Raw genomic sequence first — 18,512 nt, forward strand, 5'->3', positions numbered from 1 at the left:
GGTGTTGGGAGAGAGAATTCATGGGAGCCCATGAAGCTTGTGAGCTTTCCCTCTGGTGGCATCTAGAATCTTGCTCTTCCTTTTAAGCAGAAACCCACAGTGCTCGGCGGGTGCAGGGAACCTTTGACTTTCCGGGTGCTGCTGAACTACAACTCTCATCGGCTGCAGTTATCACGGCCAGTTGTCAGGGCTGATGGGAGGTGTAGTTTAGCAAACACCTGGAGGACAACAGGTCTCCCTATACATGATACTCAGACCCAAGCATACGCTGCTAAATTCTCCGCTGTATTGCACAACTGCAGCCATAATAAGTATTTCAGTGAAAGCGTCGGACGGGTTTCTGCAGGTGGGTGCCTTTCCCTTGTTTATACGCCACACAGTGAACGTCCAGCAACCTTAAAAAAATACTGTGTACTAGTCAGGTTTGTCCTTTCTTTCTTTCTGCCAGCTACAGTTTTGACAGGCTTATTAAAACAGGCTGTACCAATTTAGGAATGCAGACGTCAACAAGCCTGTTTGAAGGAGAGGTTTTCCAGTCAGCAAACAGCATAGCTGGTGAAATTGCTGTTGGCATAAAACAGCTCACCCAAAATATATCTTTCTTTTTAATCCATCCCTCGTTCCCCCTTGTCTTGTTTCTATCCTCTCAGGTTGTAAATGCAAATTAAAATTAATCTTGGGATTATGATTATTATTGATCCAGAAGCTCACACTACCATGCAGGAATTTGCAGCTTGCGAAGGCGAGATACAAATTTCACGGGTTTAAAAATCCTAAACGCAGCCACCTTGTTTTGCTTGGCCTTGGCTTTCGGCGTCAAAATCTCAGCTACATCTTTTAAAAACAAGTTTCCACTCCTTATATTTAGGTTGAACATTAATTGGATTGTTTTAAAGGTAACCTTAGATGCATGTTAAATGTTTCTGTTCAAACGCTACAGGGGTTTTTGGAAAGCCCGGCGTATAACCTCACAAAGCAAGTCTGCAGGAAGATTAATATCTGTCCGTGCTTTAAATAACAGCCCTTTTAGTCTCACCTAAACAGCCGCTTCAGCTTTTCAGAACACGGATTGCGTAATCCCGATGGCAAATACATAATAGTAATGTAACCTTAAATGCATGTTGATCGTGTTTGCAAGGTCAAATCCTAGGCACAGCCTGGCCATGTGTCTTTGGGAGGCGGATGTTTTTTACCGCAGTGGGGTTTTAAAGATTGGCCTTGGTTGCCCAGCTGCTAATTGGGACCTCTCAGATGATTATTTGAAGTGGCGAATAAAAACATGGTTGTATATTTGGGGAAGAGATCCTCCTTTTTTAAAGCAGCCTCTTCTGCCACGTTATTCTGACACTGGCACCATCTACAGGCTCCAAGTTAGCATTACACGTACTAAATAATCTCTTCAATATACAGTGTTATCTTTTCCCAGATACTCAAAAGGTGGCATTTCACAGCCAGTAAAACAGCAAACCCAGCATATAAATGTCTACTCGTTGGGCTTCATAAACAGCGGAGGAATCCACCGTCTGGTTGCTCTCTCCCGACTTAATGGAATAATGAAAGATTAACAAGGGGCTGTTCTGCTCAGGTTTTGGCTTTCTTTGGCAGAGTAATAATAATAATAATAATTTATTATTTATACCCCGCCCATCTGGCTGGGCCTCCCCAGCCACTCTGGGCGGCTTCCATAAAAACCAAAAATACAGTAAAATATCACACGTTAAAAACTTCCCTGAACAGGGCTGCCTTAAGATGTCTTCTGAATGTCAGGTAGTTGTTTATCTCTTTGACATCTGCTGGAAGGGCGTTCCACAGGGCGGGCGCCACTACCGAGAAGGCCCTCTGCCTGGTTCCCTGTAGCTTTGCTTCTCGCAATGAGGGAACCGCCAGAAGGCCCTCGGCACTGGACCTCAGTGTCCGGGCAGAATGATGGGGGTGGAGACGCTCCTTCAGGTATACTGGACCGAGGCCGTTTAGGGCTTTAAAGGTCAGCACCAACACTTTGAATTGTGCTCGGAAACGTACTGGGAGCCAATGTAGGTCTTTCAAGACCGGTGTTATATGGTCTCGGCGGCCGCCCCCAGTCACCAGTCTAGCTGCTGCATTCTGGATTAGTTGTAGTTTCCGAGTCACCTTCAAAGGTAGCCCCACGTAGAGCGCATTGCAGTAGTCCAAGCGGGAGATAACCAGAGCATGCACCACTCTGGCGAGACAGTCCGCAGGCAGATAGGGTCTCAGCCTACGTACCAGATGGAGCTGGTAAACAGCTGCCCTGGACACAGATTTGACCTGTGCCTCCATGGACAGCTGTGAGTCCAAAATGACTCCCAGGCTGCGCACCTGGTCCTTCAGGGGCACAGTTACCCCATTCAGGACCAGGGAATCCTCCACACCTGCCCGCCTCCTGTCCCCCAAAAACAGTACTTCTGTCTTGTCAGGATTCAACCTCAATCCGTTAGCCGCCATCCATCCTCCAACCGCCTCCAGACACTCACACAGGACCTTCACCGCCCTCACTGGTTCTGATTTAAAAGAGAGGTAGAGCTGGGTATCATCCGCATACTGATGAACACCCAGCCCAAACCTCCTGATGATCTCTCCCAGCGGCTGCATGTAAATGTTGAAAAGCATGGGGGAGAGGACATAACCCTGAGGCACCCCACAAGTGAGAGCCCAGGGGTCTGAACACTCATCCCCCACCACCACTTTCTGAACACGGCCCAGGAGGAAGGAGCGGAACCACTGTATGACAGTGCCCCCAGCTCCCAGCCCCTCAAGACGGTCCAGAAGGATGTTATGGTCGATGGTATCAAACGCCGCTGAGAGATCCAGCAGAACTAGGAAACAGCTCTCACCTTTGTCCCTAGCCCGCCGGAGATCATCAACCAGTGCGACCAAGGCAGTTTCAGTCCCATGATGAGGCCTGAATCCCGACTGGAAGGGATCCAAATGGTCCGCTTCTTCCAGGCGTGCCTGGAGTTGTTCGGCAACCGCTCGCTCAATCACCTTGCCCAAGAATGGAAGATTTGAGACTGGGCGATAGTTGGCCATCGTGGCTGCATCTAAAGATGGTTTTTTAAGAAGCGGTTTAATAACCGCCTCTTTCAGCGGGTCTGGGAAGGCTCCCTCACGGAGGGAAGCATTCACCACCCCACGAAGCCCATCGCCCAGTCCTTCCCGGCTAGCTTTTATAAGCCAGGATGGGCAAGGATCCAGGAGACAGGTGGTTGGTTTCACTCGTCCAAGCAGCCTGTCCACATCCTCGGAGGTAACAGATTGGAATTGATCCCACTCAACTTGACTAGACAGAACTCTAGCACTCTCCCGCCCCGGCCCTGCTCCCACGGTGGAGTCTACTTCTTCCCGAATCTGAGCGATTTTATCTGCAAAAAACTTTGCAAAATCATTGCAGGAGAACATGTGGCCCGTACTGGGCCCCGATGTTGCAGGTGGTTCCGCTAAATTGTGAACCACCTGAAAAAGTCTCCTGCTGCTGTTTTCTGCAGATGCAATAGAGGCGGCGAAGAAATTCTTCTTCGCCGTCGCTATCGCCACTTGGTAGGCTCGACGTTGAGCTCTAACCTGTGTCCGGTCAGATTCGGAATGAGTTATCCGCCACCGGCGCTCTAGCCGTCTCAACGATTGTTTCATTGCCCTCAGATCCGTGGAAAACCACGGGGCTGTCCGGGCTCCATGCAATCGGAGAGGGTGCTTCGGAGCCAAACAGTCAATAGCCCTGGTTAACTCACGCGGTTAAAGCACGCGGGTGGCGCTGTGGGTTAAACCACAGAGCCTAGGACTCGCCGATCAGAAGGTCGGCGGTTCGAATCCCCTCGATGGGGTGAGCTCCCGTTGCTCGGTCCCTGCTCCTGCCAACCTAGCAGTTCGAAAGCACATCAAAGTGCAAGTAGATAGATAGGTACCGCTCCAGCGGGAAGGTAAACGGTGTTTCCGTGCACTGCTCTGGTTCACCAGAAGCGGCTTAGTCCTGCTGGCCACACGACCCGGAAGCTGTACGCCGGCTCCCTTTGCCAATAAAGCAAGATGAGAGCCGCAACCCCAGAGTCGGTCACGACTGGACCTAATGGTCAGGGGTCCCTTTACCTTTAAGATATGCTGTATTTGCAAATATGCAAGGAGAGTGTGAGTGGAGGCAAGCAGGTAGAAAACCCACTACCCCACATCCATAGAAACATAGGAAGGGGCCTTATCCTTGGTCCATCTAGCTCCGCTCTACACTGAGTGGCAGCTGTTTTTCTGTGGTTTCAAGCAAGAGTCTGGTCCCAGGCCTCCCTGCGGATACTGGGGGTTGAACCTGGAAGCTTCTACCTGCAAGGCAAATGCTCTACTGGCACTCCGCCTCTTTAGGGAGAAGATTTAACAACACTGGGTGAACTATTTAGAGTAAGAGTAATAAAAAGAAATTGTTATTTAGGGGAATTGAATTTAATTCTAAATTATATTCCGGATACATGGGAGATTTCAAGGGGTCCAAAAAAATGGATGTACCGTGCTATATTAGAAGCAAAAAAACCTTGTTTTGATGAATTGGAAGAGCCGCAGAAAGATTCCATTGAGCACATGGATTGATAATATGGATAGATTAGCTGCATGTGAACAAATTGCATGTCGACGCAAATTAAGAATGGATAAATATGAAGAAGCCTGGAATGAATATTTAAGCGATAAGGCGGATAGTGGGGGTAGGAGAGAGAGGTGAGAAAATATTGCTAAAAGGGTGCAGTCATAGGTATATCAGTGGTATTTAAATCTGAATTGTCAAATTGTGTTATTGTTATTATGGTTTTTGTTGTAGTGTCTTTTGCGGTTGTTGTTTGTATCGAAAAAATGATTAAATGATTTTTTTTAAAAAAAGTGTTGAAAACATTTGGAAGAACTTTCCAACAGTAAGAGCTGTTCAGCTATGGAACAGACTCCCACGAGAGCTGGTGGACTCTCCTTCCTGGGAGGTTTTTAAACAGAGGTTGGGTGGCCATCTGTCGTGGATGCTTCAGCTGAGGTTCCTGCACCACAGAGGGTTGGACTAGATGACCCTTGGTGTCCCTAGCAACTCTAAGATACTGCGATTCTGTGATTCTAACTCTGCATTGGTGGCGCGCATACAAGCGGCACTACGATGCTGTTAACCTCTTAGACCTGCTGATCCCTCAAAGATTATTTCTTTCCAAATGTTCCCCATCCTTAGCTGTTGCATTCCCTTGTTCCATTAATGTTTAGTTATATTTATTTAGCACGGATTTCTGCATTTGATCCATATGTTTCCATTCTTATTTCCAAGTGGGGTCATGGGTGGGCTCTAGTCAGTGAAAACAAGCAAGGTGTAAACTATGGTTTCATATCCTGGCTTGTTCACTACTTACAAACTGAAGTTCCCTGAGGTTGGATGCAACGGGGAACTGTGGTTTGTTTAATAGCAGAAGCAGATGCTTGTGATCTCCTTTTCGTGGACCCAAAAGGAGAGTGCAAGCCCAAGTGTCATTCAACCATAATCTTGTAACAGGAAACCATGGTTTCCTGTTGCATCTGAACCAGGCCAGCGTTTGCCTGGTTGACTGCATTTCTTAAACCTACAACAGCATTGGCTAGCCTGGGGGGTCCTGTGTTGAGTCGAAGATGTTTGCTTTCCAAAATGTAACCAATAACCCTCTTGAATTCTCTGTCTTTTAGGTCTTCCTGAACAGTACTACAGCCTCACTTGGTTCCTCAGCCCAATCCTGGGCTTGATCTTCACTCCTCTAATAGGTTCAGCTAGTGACCGCTGTACTCTCAGCTGGGGCCGCCGGCGGCCTTTTATCCTTGCCCTCTGCATTGGTGTTCTATTTGGAGTTGCCCTTTTCCTGAACGGCTCCATTATAGGTAAATCAGGGGATATTCTTGGGTCACTGTGCTGTCTGCTCAAACAAGCAGCAAAGGACCGCACTCCGCAGCCAGCTAAAAAAGCATTAATTGCAGAAATGCTGTGGGATTTTGCCTCCGAGCACCTGAATTCTGTGACTGGAACAAGCTGCAGAAAGTAAAGTTGTCTTAATTTGCTTGGGTGGTATCCAGCATTAGTCCTACTTACTCAGGCTTGTTAATTTCAGTGCCTTGGCCTCTGTTTCTTCTCATCAAAAGCGACTGCTGGGCTTATCGTGATGGCTTGTGGTGGCTGCATTTGCAAGTTCACCTTCCCACCGATTCAGTGGTTACCAGCAAAATCCTAGCAGGTCTGAAACGACTGCAGCTCTTGGCATGGGAAAACTGTAGGAACCTGTTCACAGGGAAATGTTTCCTGTTGTGCTCTGATTTCCCTTTAATGCATATCTGGCAAACATATCCTGTTTCCAGCATTATTTGAAAAGGGGGGGAAAGAAGGACAAAAAGATCGTTTCGCTTTTTCTTGTTCTGTTCTTAGGCTGAGGGGGGGAGAGAGGGGGGAGAACACGGCAAGATCTAAAAATTGTTTATCAAATGACTAAAAGGGGGAAGAATAACTCTTTCCTTCATCCCCGTCGGCGCTGTTAGAGCAACACTCTGGGGAAACAATAGAAGCTGGGAATTTACCTTCTTTGGGGATTCAGCCTGAGGCGAACTCCGTTGGCAACTCTTGACGTTTGCTGGGTATTAGCCAAGGTGGTGCAGCGGTTAAGAGCGCAGGGCTAGGATTTGAGAGACCAGGGTTCAAATCCCCACTTGGTCACGAAGCTCACTGGCTGCGTTTGAGCCAGTCACACACTCCAAGCCTAAATTATTATTATTAGTAGTAGTAGTAGTAGTAGTAGTAGTAGTAGTAGTAGTAATGGTAGTATACCACCCTTCATCTGTAGATCTCAGGGTAAGGTAAAGGTAAAGGGATCCCTGACCATTAGGTCCAGTCGTGGCCGACTTTGGGGTTGCAGCGCTCATCTCGCTTTATTGGCCATGGGAGCTTGCGTACAGCTTCCGGGTCATGTGGCCAGCATGACTAAGCCGCTTCTGGCAAACCAGAGCAGTGCATGGAAACGGCGTTTACCTTCCCGCCGGAGCAGTACCTATTTATCTACTTGCACTTTGACGTGCTTTCGAACTGCTAGGTGGGCAGGAGCAGGGACCGAGCAACGGGAGCTCACCCCATCATGGGGATTCAAACCGCCGACCTTCTGATCGGCAAGCCCTGGGCTGTGTGGTTTAACCCACAGCGCCACCCGCGTCCCTCTCGCAGGATAGTAATGCAAGATAAAAACACAAATGACACAATAAAAACAAGAACTAAACAAAACAGTACACACACAGACACACGCAGCTTGTTGTGACGATAAAAGGGGGAGGAAAAAAACCCTGTACTGGAGCTCCTTGGAGGAAAAGCAGAATATAACTGCAGTAATAAACAAATTTGGAAAACAATTAGTTTCCCCCGCTTCTGTGCCATTCTCATCCTGAGGACGGGAGCAACATCAAGTGCTCACGCTTTGTAAAATAGGCTCCCTAAGCTTATGGAAAGCGAATGTGTTGGAACTTACGAAGCTGTCCTCTGCAGGGAAAGGCTGTCTCTCTGCACTGATCTAGGGTCTTTCCCAGCCCTTCCTGGAGATGTCAGGTATTGCACCTCACAGCTTCTGAATCCAGAGCTCACAGCCTCTCTCCCCTGCTTGACTTGAAGCACTTCCTCCCGCTCTGAACTTAGAAAGCCTGCAAGCTCTGATCTCTCTGAGGTGGTTCAGCCCATGAACATTCAATCTGCCCCACTAGAAGGTTCAAGACTTTGCCTGCAATTGAGAACAAGCAACACGTGTATTTTAAAAGCCCCCCTCGCCCCCCCAGCAAACGCTTCAAATCTTGGCAGCTCGGGGGTTTTTTTAAAGAGTACATTCCTCACTCTGTGGTGTGGCTGTAGCCAAGCACATTTCATTACTTCCTCCTTTTTCTGTTTGGGGTTTTTTTCCCCACACACACCTCCCGCATGTTGCGTAATAAAATTTTCGAACACCACCTTAACCTGGGCTGACCTTCTCGGCCAACTTTTGTCTGACAAGGAAAGAAGCAGGTAACCGAGAGCTCCCAAGGCAATATAAAAATGTACTCATCAGAAACACATCGTGTCAGTCCTTATTGTTATTATTATTATTATTATTATTATTATTATTATTATTATTATTATTTATACCCTGCCCATCTGGCTAGGCTTCCCTAGCCACTCTGGGTGGCTTCCAACAAAATATTAAAATATAGTAATGCATCAAACATTAAAAGCTTCCCTAAACAGGGCTGCCTTCAGATGTCTTCTAAAAGTCTGGTAGTTGTTGTTCTCGTTGACATCTGGTGGGAGGGCGTTCCACAGGTTGGGTGCATAGGTGTCAACGGTTCCCTTTTTTGAAGGGATATTCCCATATTCTGAATAGGATTCTTCGCAAGAAAAGGGAAAAGTTGTCAGCTATGGGTGGGTGCCACTACCGAGAAGGCCCTCTGCCTGGTTCCCTGTAACTTAGCTTCTCACAGCGAGGGAACTGCCTGAAGGCCCTTGGCACTGGACCTCATTGTTTGGGCAGAACGGTGGTGGTGGGGACGCTCCTTCAGATATACTGGACCGAGGCAAAACAAGCCCTCAAACCAGCCCTGGCCTAACCCATGCCACAGGGTTGAAATGTCCAGCCAGAGCGGCCAAGGGATAATTCCAGCAGTTCGTCTTGGCAGCTGATCCATTAAGGAGATCCGTTTGTTTCCTTAATAATAAAAAGGACTGTTATTTTGTTCTTGGGTCGGTTCTTTACGAGGAAAAGAATAACGGAGAGAGAGAAAACGCCCTCCTTGTTTTCTTTGCTCTTCTTTCCTGCCAGGCCTGGCCATCGGAGATGTCCCAGACAAGCAGCCCATCGGCATCGTTCTCACTGTGCTGGGGGTGGTGGTCTTGGATTTCTGCGCTGATGCGACGGAGGGGCCGATCCGGGCCTATCTGCTGGATGTGGTGGACAGCGAGGAACAGGACATGGCGCTCAACATCCACGCCTTCTCAGCTGGTATGTGATTCTGTCTGTTCTTTTCTGTAAAGAAACCTGCCCCAGCTTCTGTCCTAGGCATTTCCGGGTAGCGCTTGGGAATGTCTCCTGCCTGGAACTCCAAGAAGCTGCTGCCATTCAGTGTGGGACAGTACAGTGCTAGACTCCATATGGGTCTGACTCCATATAAGGCAGCTTCCTGTGTCCCTTAAATAATTTTTACTTCAATTTATTCCATAGAAGAGCATACTTAAACTTCCAACAGCGCTTCCCTTTTAAGATTGCACCCTGTTTCCCAAGGTGGCTCAGTTGAGATGACACCAAACAATGGTTAAGGAAAGTCAACTGTCACCAAAGTTCTTTGGGGGGTTTGATCAGCCGGCAAAGCAGAGCAAACAAGCTTTGGTTTGAAGGGAACTTGAGAGAAAAATGTTCCTGGCTTTATTGTATGGTTGGAAGTTCACGCCACGCTTTGGGTTCCGAACCATGGTCAACCTGAAACCCTGGCTTGGCTTGATCGCTGAAATGACTGCTTTTGGCTCCATTCATTTGTCCACACCTGTGCCAGAAGCAAGGTCTGTCTGTTTGGCAAGCTGCAGTTCTCAGCTGAACTAAACAAATTAACTATATCAAATTTAGGGAGCTTCTGTTACCGGATGCGGAATGTGTGCCCCCATTGTTGATGGATTCCAAAAAGGAATAATAATAATAATAATAATAATAATAATAATAATAATAATAATAATTTATTATTATTATTATTTTATTTATACCCCGCCCTCCCCAACCAAGACCGGACTCAGGGCGGCTAACACCCGATATAAAAACAAATTGATTGAAATACAACTTAAAAACAAGATTAAAATACAACATTAAAATATTAAAATACAGCCTCATTTCAATGGAAACTCAAATCAGAAACTTTTTTTGGGATGAAAACGTCAAGTCGTCACCAAGGCTAACTTTCCAGACTGGTCCTACATGGGCCAGAAAAAAACCAGGGAAGTCCCCAAATAGGGTTCCATCACAGGAGGGGAAAGGAAAAAAGAACAGGGGGAGGGAATCAGATTGATTCCAAGCAGAAGGCCAGGCGGAACAACTGCAGAAAGAAATAAAATCCTGCAGGGCCCTGGTCTCATGAGGCAGAGCGTTCCAGTGTGGTGTAGTGGTTAAGAGCGGTAGTCACGTAATCTGGGGAACCGGGTTTGCGTCTCCGCTCCTCCACATGCAGCTGCTGGGCAACCTTGGGCCAGTCACACTTCTTTGAAGTCTCTCAGCCCCACTCACCTCACAGAGTGTTTGTTGTGGGGGAGGAAGGGAAAGGAGATTGTTAGCCGCTTTGAGACTCCTGAAGGGGAGTGAAAGGCGGGATATCAAATCCAAACTCTTCTTCTTCTTCCACCAGGCTGGAGCCAGTGTTGAGAAGGCCCTGGCTCTGGTTGAGGCTAATCTGACTTCCTTAGGGCCCGGGACCTCCAGGGTGTTGCTGTTTATGGACCTTAAGGTCCTCCGTGGGGCAAACCGGGAGAGGCGGTCCCATAGGTACGAGGGTCCTAGGCCGTGAAGGGCTTTAAAGGTCAAAACCAGCACCTTAAATCTGACCCTGTACTCCACCGGGAGCCAGTGCAGCTGGAAAAGCACTGGGTGAATATGCTCCCATGGCAGAGACCCCGTGAGGAGCCTCGCTGCAGCATTCTGCACCCGCTGGAGTTTCTGGAACAGCTTCAAGGGCAGCCCCGCATAGAGCGAATTACAGTAGTCAAGCCTGGAGACCTTTCCCCTCTTTTATGTAGCAGCCAGATAGGAGGCACCGCTGCCTCACCCACTTGCGTGGTTCCTAGCCTTTTCACAAAGCAGCCAGCGCATAACTTTTTGCCCATCTCTCCTTCCTTAGGTCTCGGAGGGGCCATTGGCTACATGCTGGGAGGCCTCGACTGGATGCAGACGTTCTTTGGGGTCATCTTCGTCTCTCAGGAGCAAGTCCTCTTCTTCTTTGCTGCCATCATCTTCTCCGTCTCCGTCGTCCTCCACCTTTGCAGCATCGAGGAGGAGCAATACAACCCCCAGCAGGACAGGATCGACGACGAGGCCGACACCCTTTCGAGCGTCAAGCTGAGCGGCAGCCTCCCTCCCCTGAGCCGCCTGAACGTCATCAGCGAGGAAGACCATTACAGGAGCTCCATGTACCGGGACGAGGTGCAGTCTGAGCAGGACCTCAACATGGACTTCCTGGACGTGGACATTGTCCGCAGCAAGAGCGACTCTGTCCTGCACATGCCCGACGCCACCTTGGAGATGGAATCTGAGCTGCTTTTCCTCCATGAAATTGAACCTTCCATCTTCCAGGACTCTTCCTACCCCAACACCCCGCACAGCGCCAGCCAGGAGTACATGAAGTCCAAATTCAACCGCCTGTCTGCTTTCCTCAGGGAGAACGAGAAGGAGGAGGACATGTTACTTGATAATCACTTGAACGAAGCCAAAGCCCCGAACAGCAACGGCTCCCTACCAAAAGACCTCCTGAACGGGCACGCCAGGATCGGCATGAAGCAGTCGAGCACCTCCAACTCCATGCGCAGGCGCAAGCACATGTTCTACCGGCAACCTTCCCACACCTTCTCCTACTATGGCAAGATCGGCTCCCACCGCTACCGCTTCCGGCGGGCCAACGCCATCGTGCTGATCAAGTCCTCGCGGAGCATGAACGACATCTACGACATGCAGAAGAGGCAGCGGCAGAGGTGCCGGCACAGGAACCAGAGCGGAACCACCAACTCCAGCGGCGACACCGAGAGCGAGGAAGGCGAGACCGAAACCACCGTCCGGCTCCTGTGGCTGTCCATGCTGAAGATGCCCCAGGAGCTCCTGCGCCTCTGCGTCTGCCACCTCTTGACCTGGTTCTCCATCATCGCCGAAGCCGTGTTCTACACTGACTTCATGGGGCAGGTCATTTTCAACGGCGACCCCAAGGTGAGTCGCCTCCACCACGTGTTCTTCTTACAGAGTCACTCCTCCGCTCCATAGATATTTAGCATTGCTCTGCAAATTAGGCGAAGCAGAGGGCGCTGCAAAGAAATTTCCCAGGTTTGTTGTGGTCCCAGGTTTTTTCATCACCATTTGCCTTGGGGTGTCGCTTCCAGGCTTTTGAAGTTTGGTTCTTTGTGGCCTAAAATTGTATTGCTTTATGGCCGATTTGGTTTCGGTTTCACTCCTTTTATCGTTCCGAGTTTCCTTTGAAACACAGGTTGAAAATAAGCCAGATGAATAAGCGAAAGTGTGAATCCTGGCCCAATTGCACTGGCTGCCGATTAGTGTCCAGGCCCAATTCAAAGTTCTGGTTTTGACCCATAAAGCCTTAAATGCCTCAGGACTAGAATACCTCAAGAACCACCTCTCTCTATAGGAACCAACCTGGACCCTGCAATTATCTTCTGAGGCCCTTCTTTGTGTGCCTCCTCTGCAAGAGGTTCAGAGACCAGCGACACGAGAGCAGGCCTTTTCTGCTGTGGCTCCCCGATTGTGGAATGCTGTCCCCAGGGAGACTCGCCTGGCACCGTCATTAGATCTTTAGGCACCATGCGAAAATGTTCCTCTTTGACCAGGCCTTTGGCTGATAAATATTCTATGTAAATATATTGGGGAGGGATATTTCTTTCTTTCTTGTTTTTATTATCTGTTTAATGTTTTTATGTTATCTGAGCCGCCCTGAGATATCCGGATGAAGGGCTGTATGCAAATTTAATAAAATCAATCAATCTTTGGCTAGGCAGAGAGGTGCAAACATTGACACTTCCATGCTTTTGTTCATAGTGTGGTCTTTGCTTAAAACTTTATTGCATAGGTAGGCAAACTAAGGCCTGGGGGCCAGATCCGGACCAGTCACGGCCTGCGGACGGTCCGGGAATCAGCGTGTTTTTACATGAGTAGAATGTGTCCTTTTATTTAAAATGCATCTCTGGGTTATTTGTGGGGCATAGGAATTTGTTCATTCCCCCCAAAAAATATAGTCCAGCCGCCCACAAGGTCTGAGGGACAGTCGATTGGCCCCCTGCTGAAAAAGTTTGCTGACCCCTGCTCTATTGCTTCACTGCAGGCCCCTTCGAATTCCACCGAACTGCATGCCTACAATGCCGGCGTTCAGATGGGCTGTTGGGGATTGGTCATCTATGCCGCTACTGCAGCTGTGTGTTCAGGTAAGAGGTTCTGCGCCGGCAGCTGAAAGTCTCTGCACCCCAGACCAGAGAAGCCGTGTGTGGCTGGCAGATAAGAGAATCGAGGAAGGGGACTGAGCGGGGGAAGTTAGCCAAGGAAGGCCCTGGCCATGAAGTGCTTTAATGAGGGAGAGTTGGGCGGCTAATTGCACCCGGAGCGCGGGGTGCTTTTCTCTAATGGCGACATGCTTGTCCCCCTTTCTGCAGCCTTGCTACAGAAATACTTGGACAACTACGACCTCAGCATCCGAGTGATCTACATCCTGGGCACTTTGGGCTTCTCCATTGGCACGGCAGTGATGGCCATGTTCCCCAATGTGTACGTCGCCATGATCATGATCAGCTCCATGGGCATCGTTTCCATGAGTATATCCTACTGCCCCTACGCCCTTCTAGGGCAGTATCACGACATCAAGCAGGTAGGTGGCCGTGGGCCTGGTGTTGGGGAACGTGAGTTGGGCAAGAACCATACGGGCGGATGAAGTCAGACCCCAGATCCATCCAGCCCAGCCACTGTCTGCTGCAGCCTTCCCTGACCAGGTGTCCTGGACTACATTTCCCATCAGGCCCAGCCAGCACAGAGGGGGTTTGATGCTTTGAAGGCATCCCACGGCATACACAGACCTGCAGAGTCAGTCTTTAAGCTCTGGAGAGCCTTCAGGGAATGGGAAGAGAGGGAGACAAGCCCGTCAAATCGTAGTTTGCAGCTGGAAAGCCCAGGATCCAGCAAGCAGCACTTCAGGCTGCTTTTGTCCCAAGGATTGCCAGTTCCTCATACATATACATATACATATACATATGCATATACATATAAATGGGGACACGGGTGGTGCTGTAGGTTAAACCACAGAGCCTAGGACTTGCCGATCAGAAGGTCGGCGGTTCGAATCCCCGCAATGGGGTGAGCTCCCGTTACTTGGTCCCTGCTCCTGCCAACCTAGCAGTTCGAAAGCACACCAAATAGATAAATAGGTACCACTCTGCCGCGAAGGTAAACTGCATTTCCATGCACTGCTCTGGTTCGCCAGAAGCGGTTTAGTCATGCTGGCCACATGACCCGGAAGCTGTACACCGGCTCCCTCAGCCAATAAAGGGAGATGAGCGCCGCAACCCCAGAGTCGGCCACGACTGGACCTAACGGTTAGGGGTCCCTTTACCTTTACCTATACATACACATACACACACACACATATATATATTCTGTTATACAATTTAAAATACTCATTTTAACATCATTAAAATATCAGTGACTTCCGTTCTTCTCCTTCCATGGTTCGTTTTTCATATCATAGATTCCTGCGTATTTTACAAAAACTAAACCATTCAATATTCCATCAATACATCCATCAAACCTTATTTACACTGTCGAATTTATCTTAATGCTTCCAACCTTTTCAGGTGTGCACAGTCCCCCCCCCCATATACTCAATACACGTTTTCCAATCTTCTCTAAACGTATGTTCTTCTTGTTCTCTGCTTCCATGTGTTAAATCTGCAAGATGTTCATATTCCATCAACTTAAGTTGCCATTCTTCTTCAGTAGGGACCTCGCTCGTTTTCCATTTGGGGGCTAAGAGAAAACGGGCTGCAGTAGTTGCATACATAAATAACCTTCTTTTTTTGACACTTGAGAATTTTGTTCTGAATTGTCCCCAACAGAAAGCACTCTGGGTTTTTTGGAAAAGTAATTTTAAACATTCCCCCCCCCATTCATTATAGATTACTTCCCAATACAGTGGTACCTCTGGATACGAACGGGATCCGTTCTGGAGCCCCGTTCACATCCTGAAGTAAACCCAACCCGCGTCTGCACATGCACAGGTCGTGATTCGCCGCTTCCGCGCATGCATGTGGCGTCATTTTGAGCATCTGCGCATGCGCGAGTGGCAAAACCCAGAAGAAACGCATTCCATTACTTCTGGGTCGCTGTGGAGCGCAACCCAAAAGTGCTCAACCTGAAGCAACTTCAAGCCGAGGTATGACTGTACTCTTTTACAAGTCCACCACATATGAAAGAACATTCCCGCCACCTCTTTGCAGTTCCTGACCACAGACGTAGAAGACTTGGTCCCCCAGGTGTCAGTCCCCAAAGCAAGCTGCTTCAGATATTGCAATGCGATGTGTCCTCCGCTACCTGATTCCCCGTTTTGTTGATAGCATCTCCTGTCCCTTTCTCTTTCAGTATATCCACCATAGCCCTGGGAACTCAAAGCGAGGTTTTGGCATAGACTGCGCCATCTTGTCCTGCCAAGTCTACATCTCCCAGATCCTAGTGGCCTCTGCGCTGGGAGGAGTGGTGGACGCCGTGGGCACCGTGCGGGTCATACCCATGGTGGCGTCGGTTGGGTCTTTCTTGGGCTTCCTGACGGCCACGTTCCTGGTGATTTACCCCGACGTCGGCGAGAGCCCGAAGGAAGAGCAGAAAGGGCTGGCGCCTCCCGAGGCGGGCGAGAGCGGCGGCGACGCGGATGGGGAGAAGCCGACCGTGATCAAGCTCTCTCGGAAAGAAGCCTCCGCGACAGAAGTGGAAAACGAGTCGGCCGTTTGAGCGAACCGCCGCCATTTGCACACATTCCAAGCCGTTCCAGGTGCATGAATCGGGACGTTCTCGCAAAGCAGAATCTGAACTTTTCCAAGGACATCCTTGCTGCAGCATCGGATTGAAATGGTTCTTTCATGCAAAAATGTAGATGAAATTCCATAGTCTTAGGGTAGCCTTGAATAGGTAGCTTTGATGCTGATTGCTTTCTCTACAATCCAGAAAAATCTCCTTCCTTAGAGGTATTTTTAATGGCGAGAAAACGCGTTTCCAAGGGGACTTTTATCGATGGGCAGGAAAACGTTCTTGCGTGGTTTGCTTTGTTTTTTTAAGACCTCGTGGCGGTTTTTCAAAATTCTCAAATTACCCATTTGGACTGTTTATTTCCCTTCCACCAACACCACCATTTTTAAAAACTGTAATTAAAAAACGAAAGCAATTCTGGCTGTGGCTTTTGCAGAAAAGTTTTCTGTTTTTTGTTCTGACTCCTTCAGACCTTGCAAGTTCAGTAGGATGGTGTATTTTAAAACTGATGCCATTTTTATTAGGCTGACAGCCGCGGTTCTCTGCTTTATGTTCCTCACCCTCCTTGAACCATAGTCTGGATTCCATTTTTTCCCCGTGCAATTACTACTAAGTATCCTCCCCCCCCCCCCGCCGACTTCCCTTGGACGTATTGCATCAGTTACTGCAAGAATTGCTGTCGCTTTATTTTATTATTATTATTATTTTGTTTTTGATTCAAGCTGTTTGGAGCACCCGTCCCCGCCGACTGTTGCTTGCCAAGGATTCCTCGAGTGTGATCTTTTCGCCGTAGAGATGGCGATGTTTCGGTGGTCGGGAGGGACTTTCGGCTGGCCTTGGGACGGTGGGAGGCGACATGCGTAGCTCTAAGGAGCACCAGTGGAACATTCTGTGACCTGTTTTGATCGGCGAGCCGGTCAGAATTTGACTTATTTTTTTCTTTTCATCTTTTGGTGGCGTTTGAAAGCCAATCATCTCCTTTGTGACGAAGCTGCTAATGGGGACGCGGATCCCCCGCTGTCAGTTTCTGCAGACGGGCTGTGAGGTTCCCCTTTGTTTAGAAAGGGGGTCGTCGATTGCACTTTTTTCTGAACTTCTGGGCTGGAAATTGCGATAGCGGAGAGTTGCGAAAGGTAGTCTGGCTCCCGCAAGCGTAAACCAAAGGCCTACCTCTTGATAACTGCAGCCTGGAGAGAAAGAGAGAGAGAGTGCGTGTGTGTTGCGTGTGTTGTTGTTGTTTTTAAAAAGGAAAATGTATCTTGAAACAGCTTTGGGCCTTAAAGAAAACAAAATTCACCATTTTTTAAAAAAAATGCTGTAACTTTATTCCTAGGTATGCCGGAGTCTTACTAAGCTGTTTTCCCATGTCCTTTCAACCCAGACTCTCTCCCCTCCCAACTCCCCAATTCCAGGTCCAGGACAATAGCAGTAACACACATAGCAGGTTGTCGGGTAGACCAGGCTCTCATACCAAGCCAGGTGTCATTCCTGGGGATCAACAGCCTGTTAGAGGATGTCCTTAAGAACAGCCAGCTTAGAAGGTCCTTCTCTTTAGAAATGCGGGGGGGGGGGCTTCTCCTTGCACGTTCCCCTTGCGCCTTGCAGGCAGCGGGAGCCAAAAGAGGCCGCAGCTGGTTTGCAGGCTGAAACCACAGTGAACCCAGACTGCTCTTGCGAGAGATTTCTGCTGCCTCAAACTCACCTATTTAAAATGCATGCCTTGAACCATGCTGCAAGTATAGCAATTCGAAAGCAAAAATCCTATCTTATCTATATATTTCAGAATGAAAAGCAGTTTTTAATAAATTACTTGAATTGTCAATTGTTATGTATGTTTAACATAGCTGAAATGGAAATCGCCTGGCTGGCATCTCTGGGTAGTTTGATGGCATCTCCTGTTTGTTTCTTAGCTCTCCATCAATTTACATATTTTTACCTGCGGGGGTGGGCGGGGGGGTGGACAGGGTTTGCATAGGCTTTTTAGAGGCCAGGAGGATTTCATGAATGCTCATTTTGTATACAGGGTTTCACAAACCGTTTTTTAAATGTGAGGTGGTCCCCCACCCCTCAAAAAAAAAAGACGACTATTTGGTGCATTTTGTTTGAAACTTCTTTTCAGAGCACAGTATAAAACTACTGAAGTAATCCAGTTATTGGGGGGGCAGGAGGAGAAAAAGAAAAACCTTTCAGGAGCTTGTAGCCAAGAGAGCCCTCGCCTCCACCTAAACGGAAAGTCTCCTTTCACTACACATAGGACTTTTTTATTTTATTTTTTGAAAAACTACTCCACGACATTAATTTGAGATAGCTGTTCTCTGCGTAAATTGCACCTTGTTCTAAGAGGACCCCACTTCATCGCTCTCGAAAGCGTGTAAAAATAGGAAGCTGCCGCTTGCGGCTTGAATCCTGCCTTACGCTTTGAAGAGGCGAAAAGGGAACACTCTCAAACGCCTCAGTTGGATCTCTCACCTTGATGCAGTGAAGGTCACCCATTCGGCCCTGACATTTATTTTCCTTGAAAGCTCTCCCCCCCCCCCTTCACTCCACCTTGCTCTGCCCGAACTATTGAGGATGAGGGAGACAAGTGTTTATTTTCCAAAAAGGAAAAAGCTTTCTTTTCAGATGACTCAATAGCTTATTTTTAGAAGAGCACGTCAAAATTTGGAGGCAGTTCCTTGGTTCCTATGAACACTGGTTTTCTGACCAGCTCTGCAGTTGCGGGGTGACAATTTTCGCGTCACGGTTGGCTCTGCCAGAATCTAAAACGTG

At 48.5% G+C, this 18,512-nt stretch overlaps 1 protein-coding gene across 6 annotated transcripts in view; it reads left to right on the forward strand.

Moving 5' to 3' along the window:
- SLC45A4 (solute carrier family 45 member 4) overlaps positions 1-18,142 on the forward strand; it is a 112,459-nt gene extending 94,317 nt beyond the window's left edge. For all 6 annotated transcript variants that reach the window (XM_053395204.1, XM_053395209.1, XM_053395208.1 and 3 more), the window contains 6 exons: positions 5,686-5,874; positions 8,811-8,990; positions 10,864-11,939; positions 13,063-13,162; positions 13,388-13,599; positions 15,363-18,142. In XM_053395204.1, coding sequence (XP_053251179.1) covers positions 5,686-5,874; positions 8,811-8,990; positions 10,864-11,939; positions 13,063-13,162; positions 13,388-13,599; positions 15,363-15,728 — 2,123 coding nt within the window. In that variant the 3' untranslated portion in view covers positions 15,729-18,142. The remainder of the gene's footprint in view (positions 1-5,685; positions 5,875-8,810; positions 8,991-10,863; positions 11,940-13,062; positions 13,163-13,387; positions 13,600-15,362) is intronic.
- Positions 18,143-18,512: the final 370 nt, after the last annotated feature.

This window comes from Podarcis raffonei, chromosome 7, assembly GCF_027172205.1.
Source record: "Podarcis raffonei isolate rPodRaf1 chromosome 7, rPodRaf1.pri, whole genome shotgun sequence".
In the NCBI taxonomy this organism is placed as follows: Eukaryota; Metazoa; Chordata; class Lepidosauria; order Squamata; family Lacertidae; genus Podarcis; species Podarcis raffonei.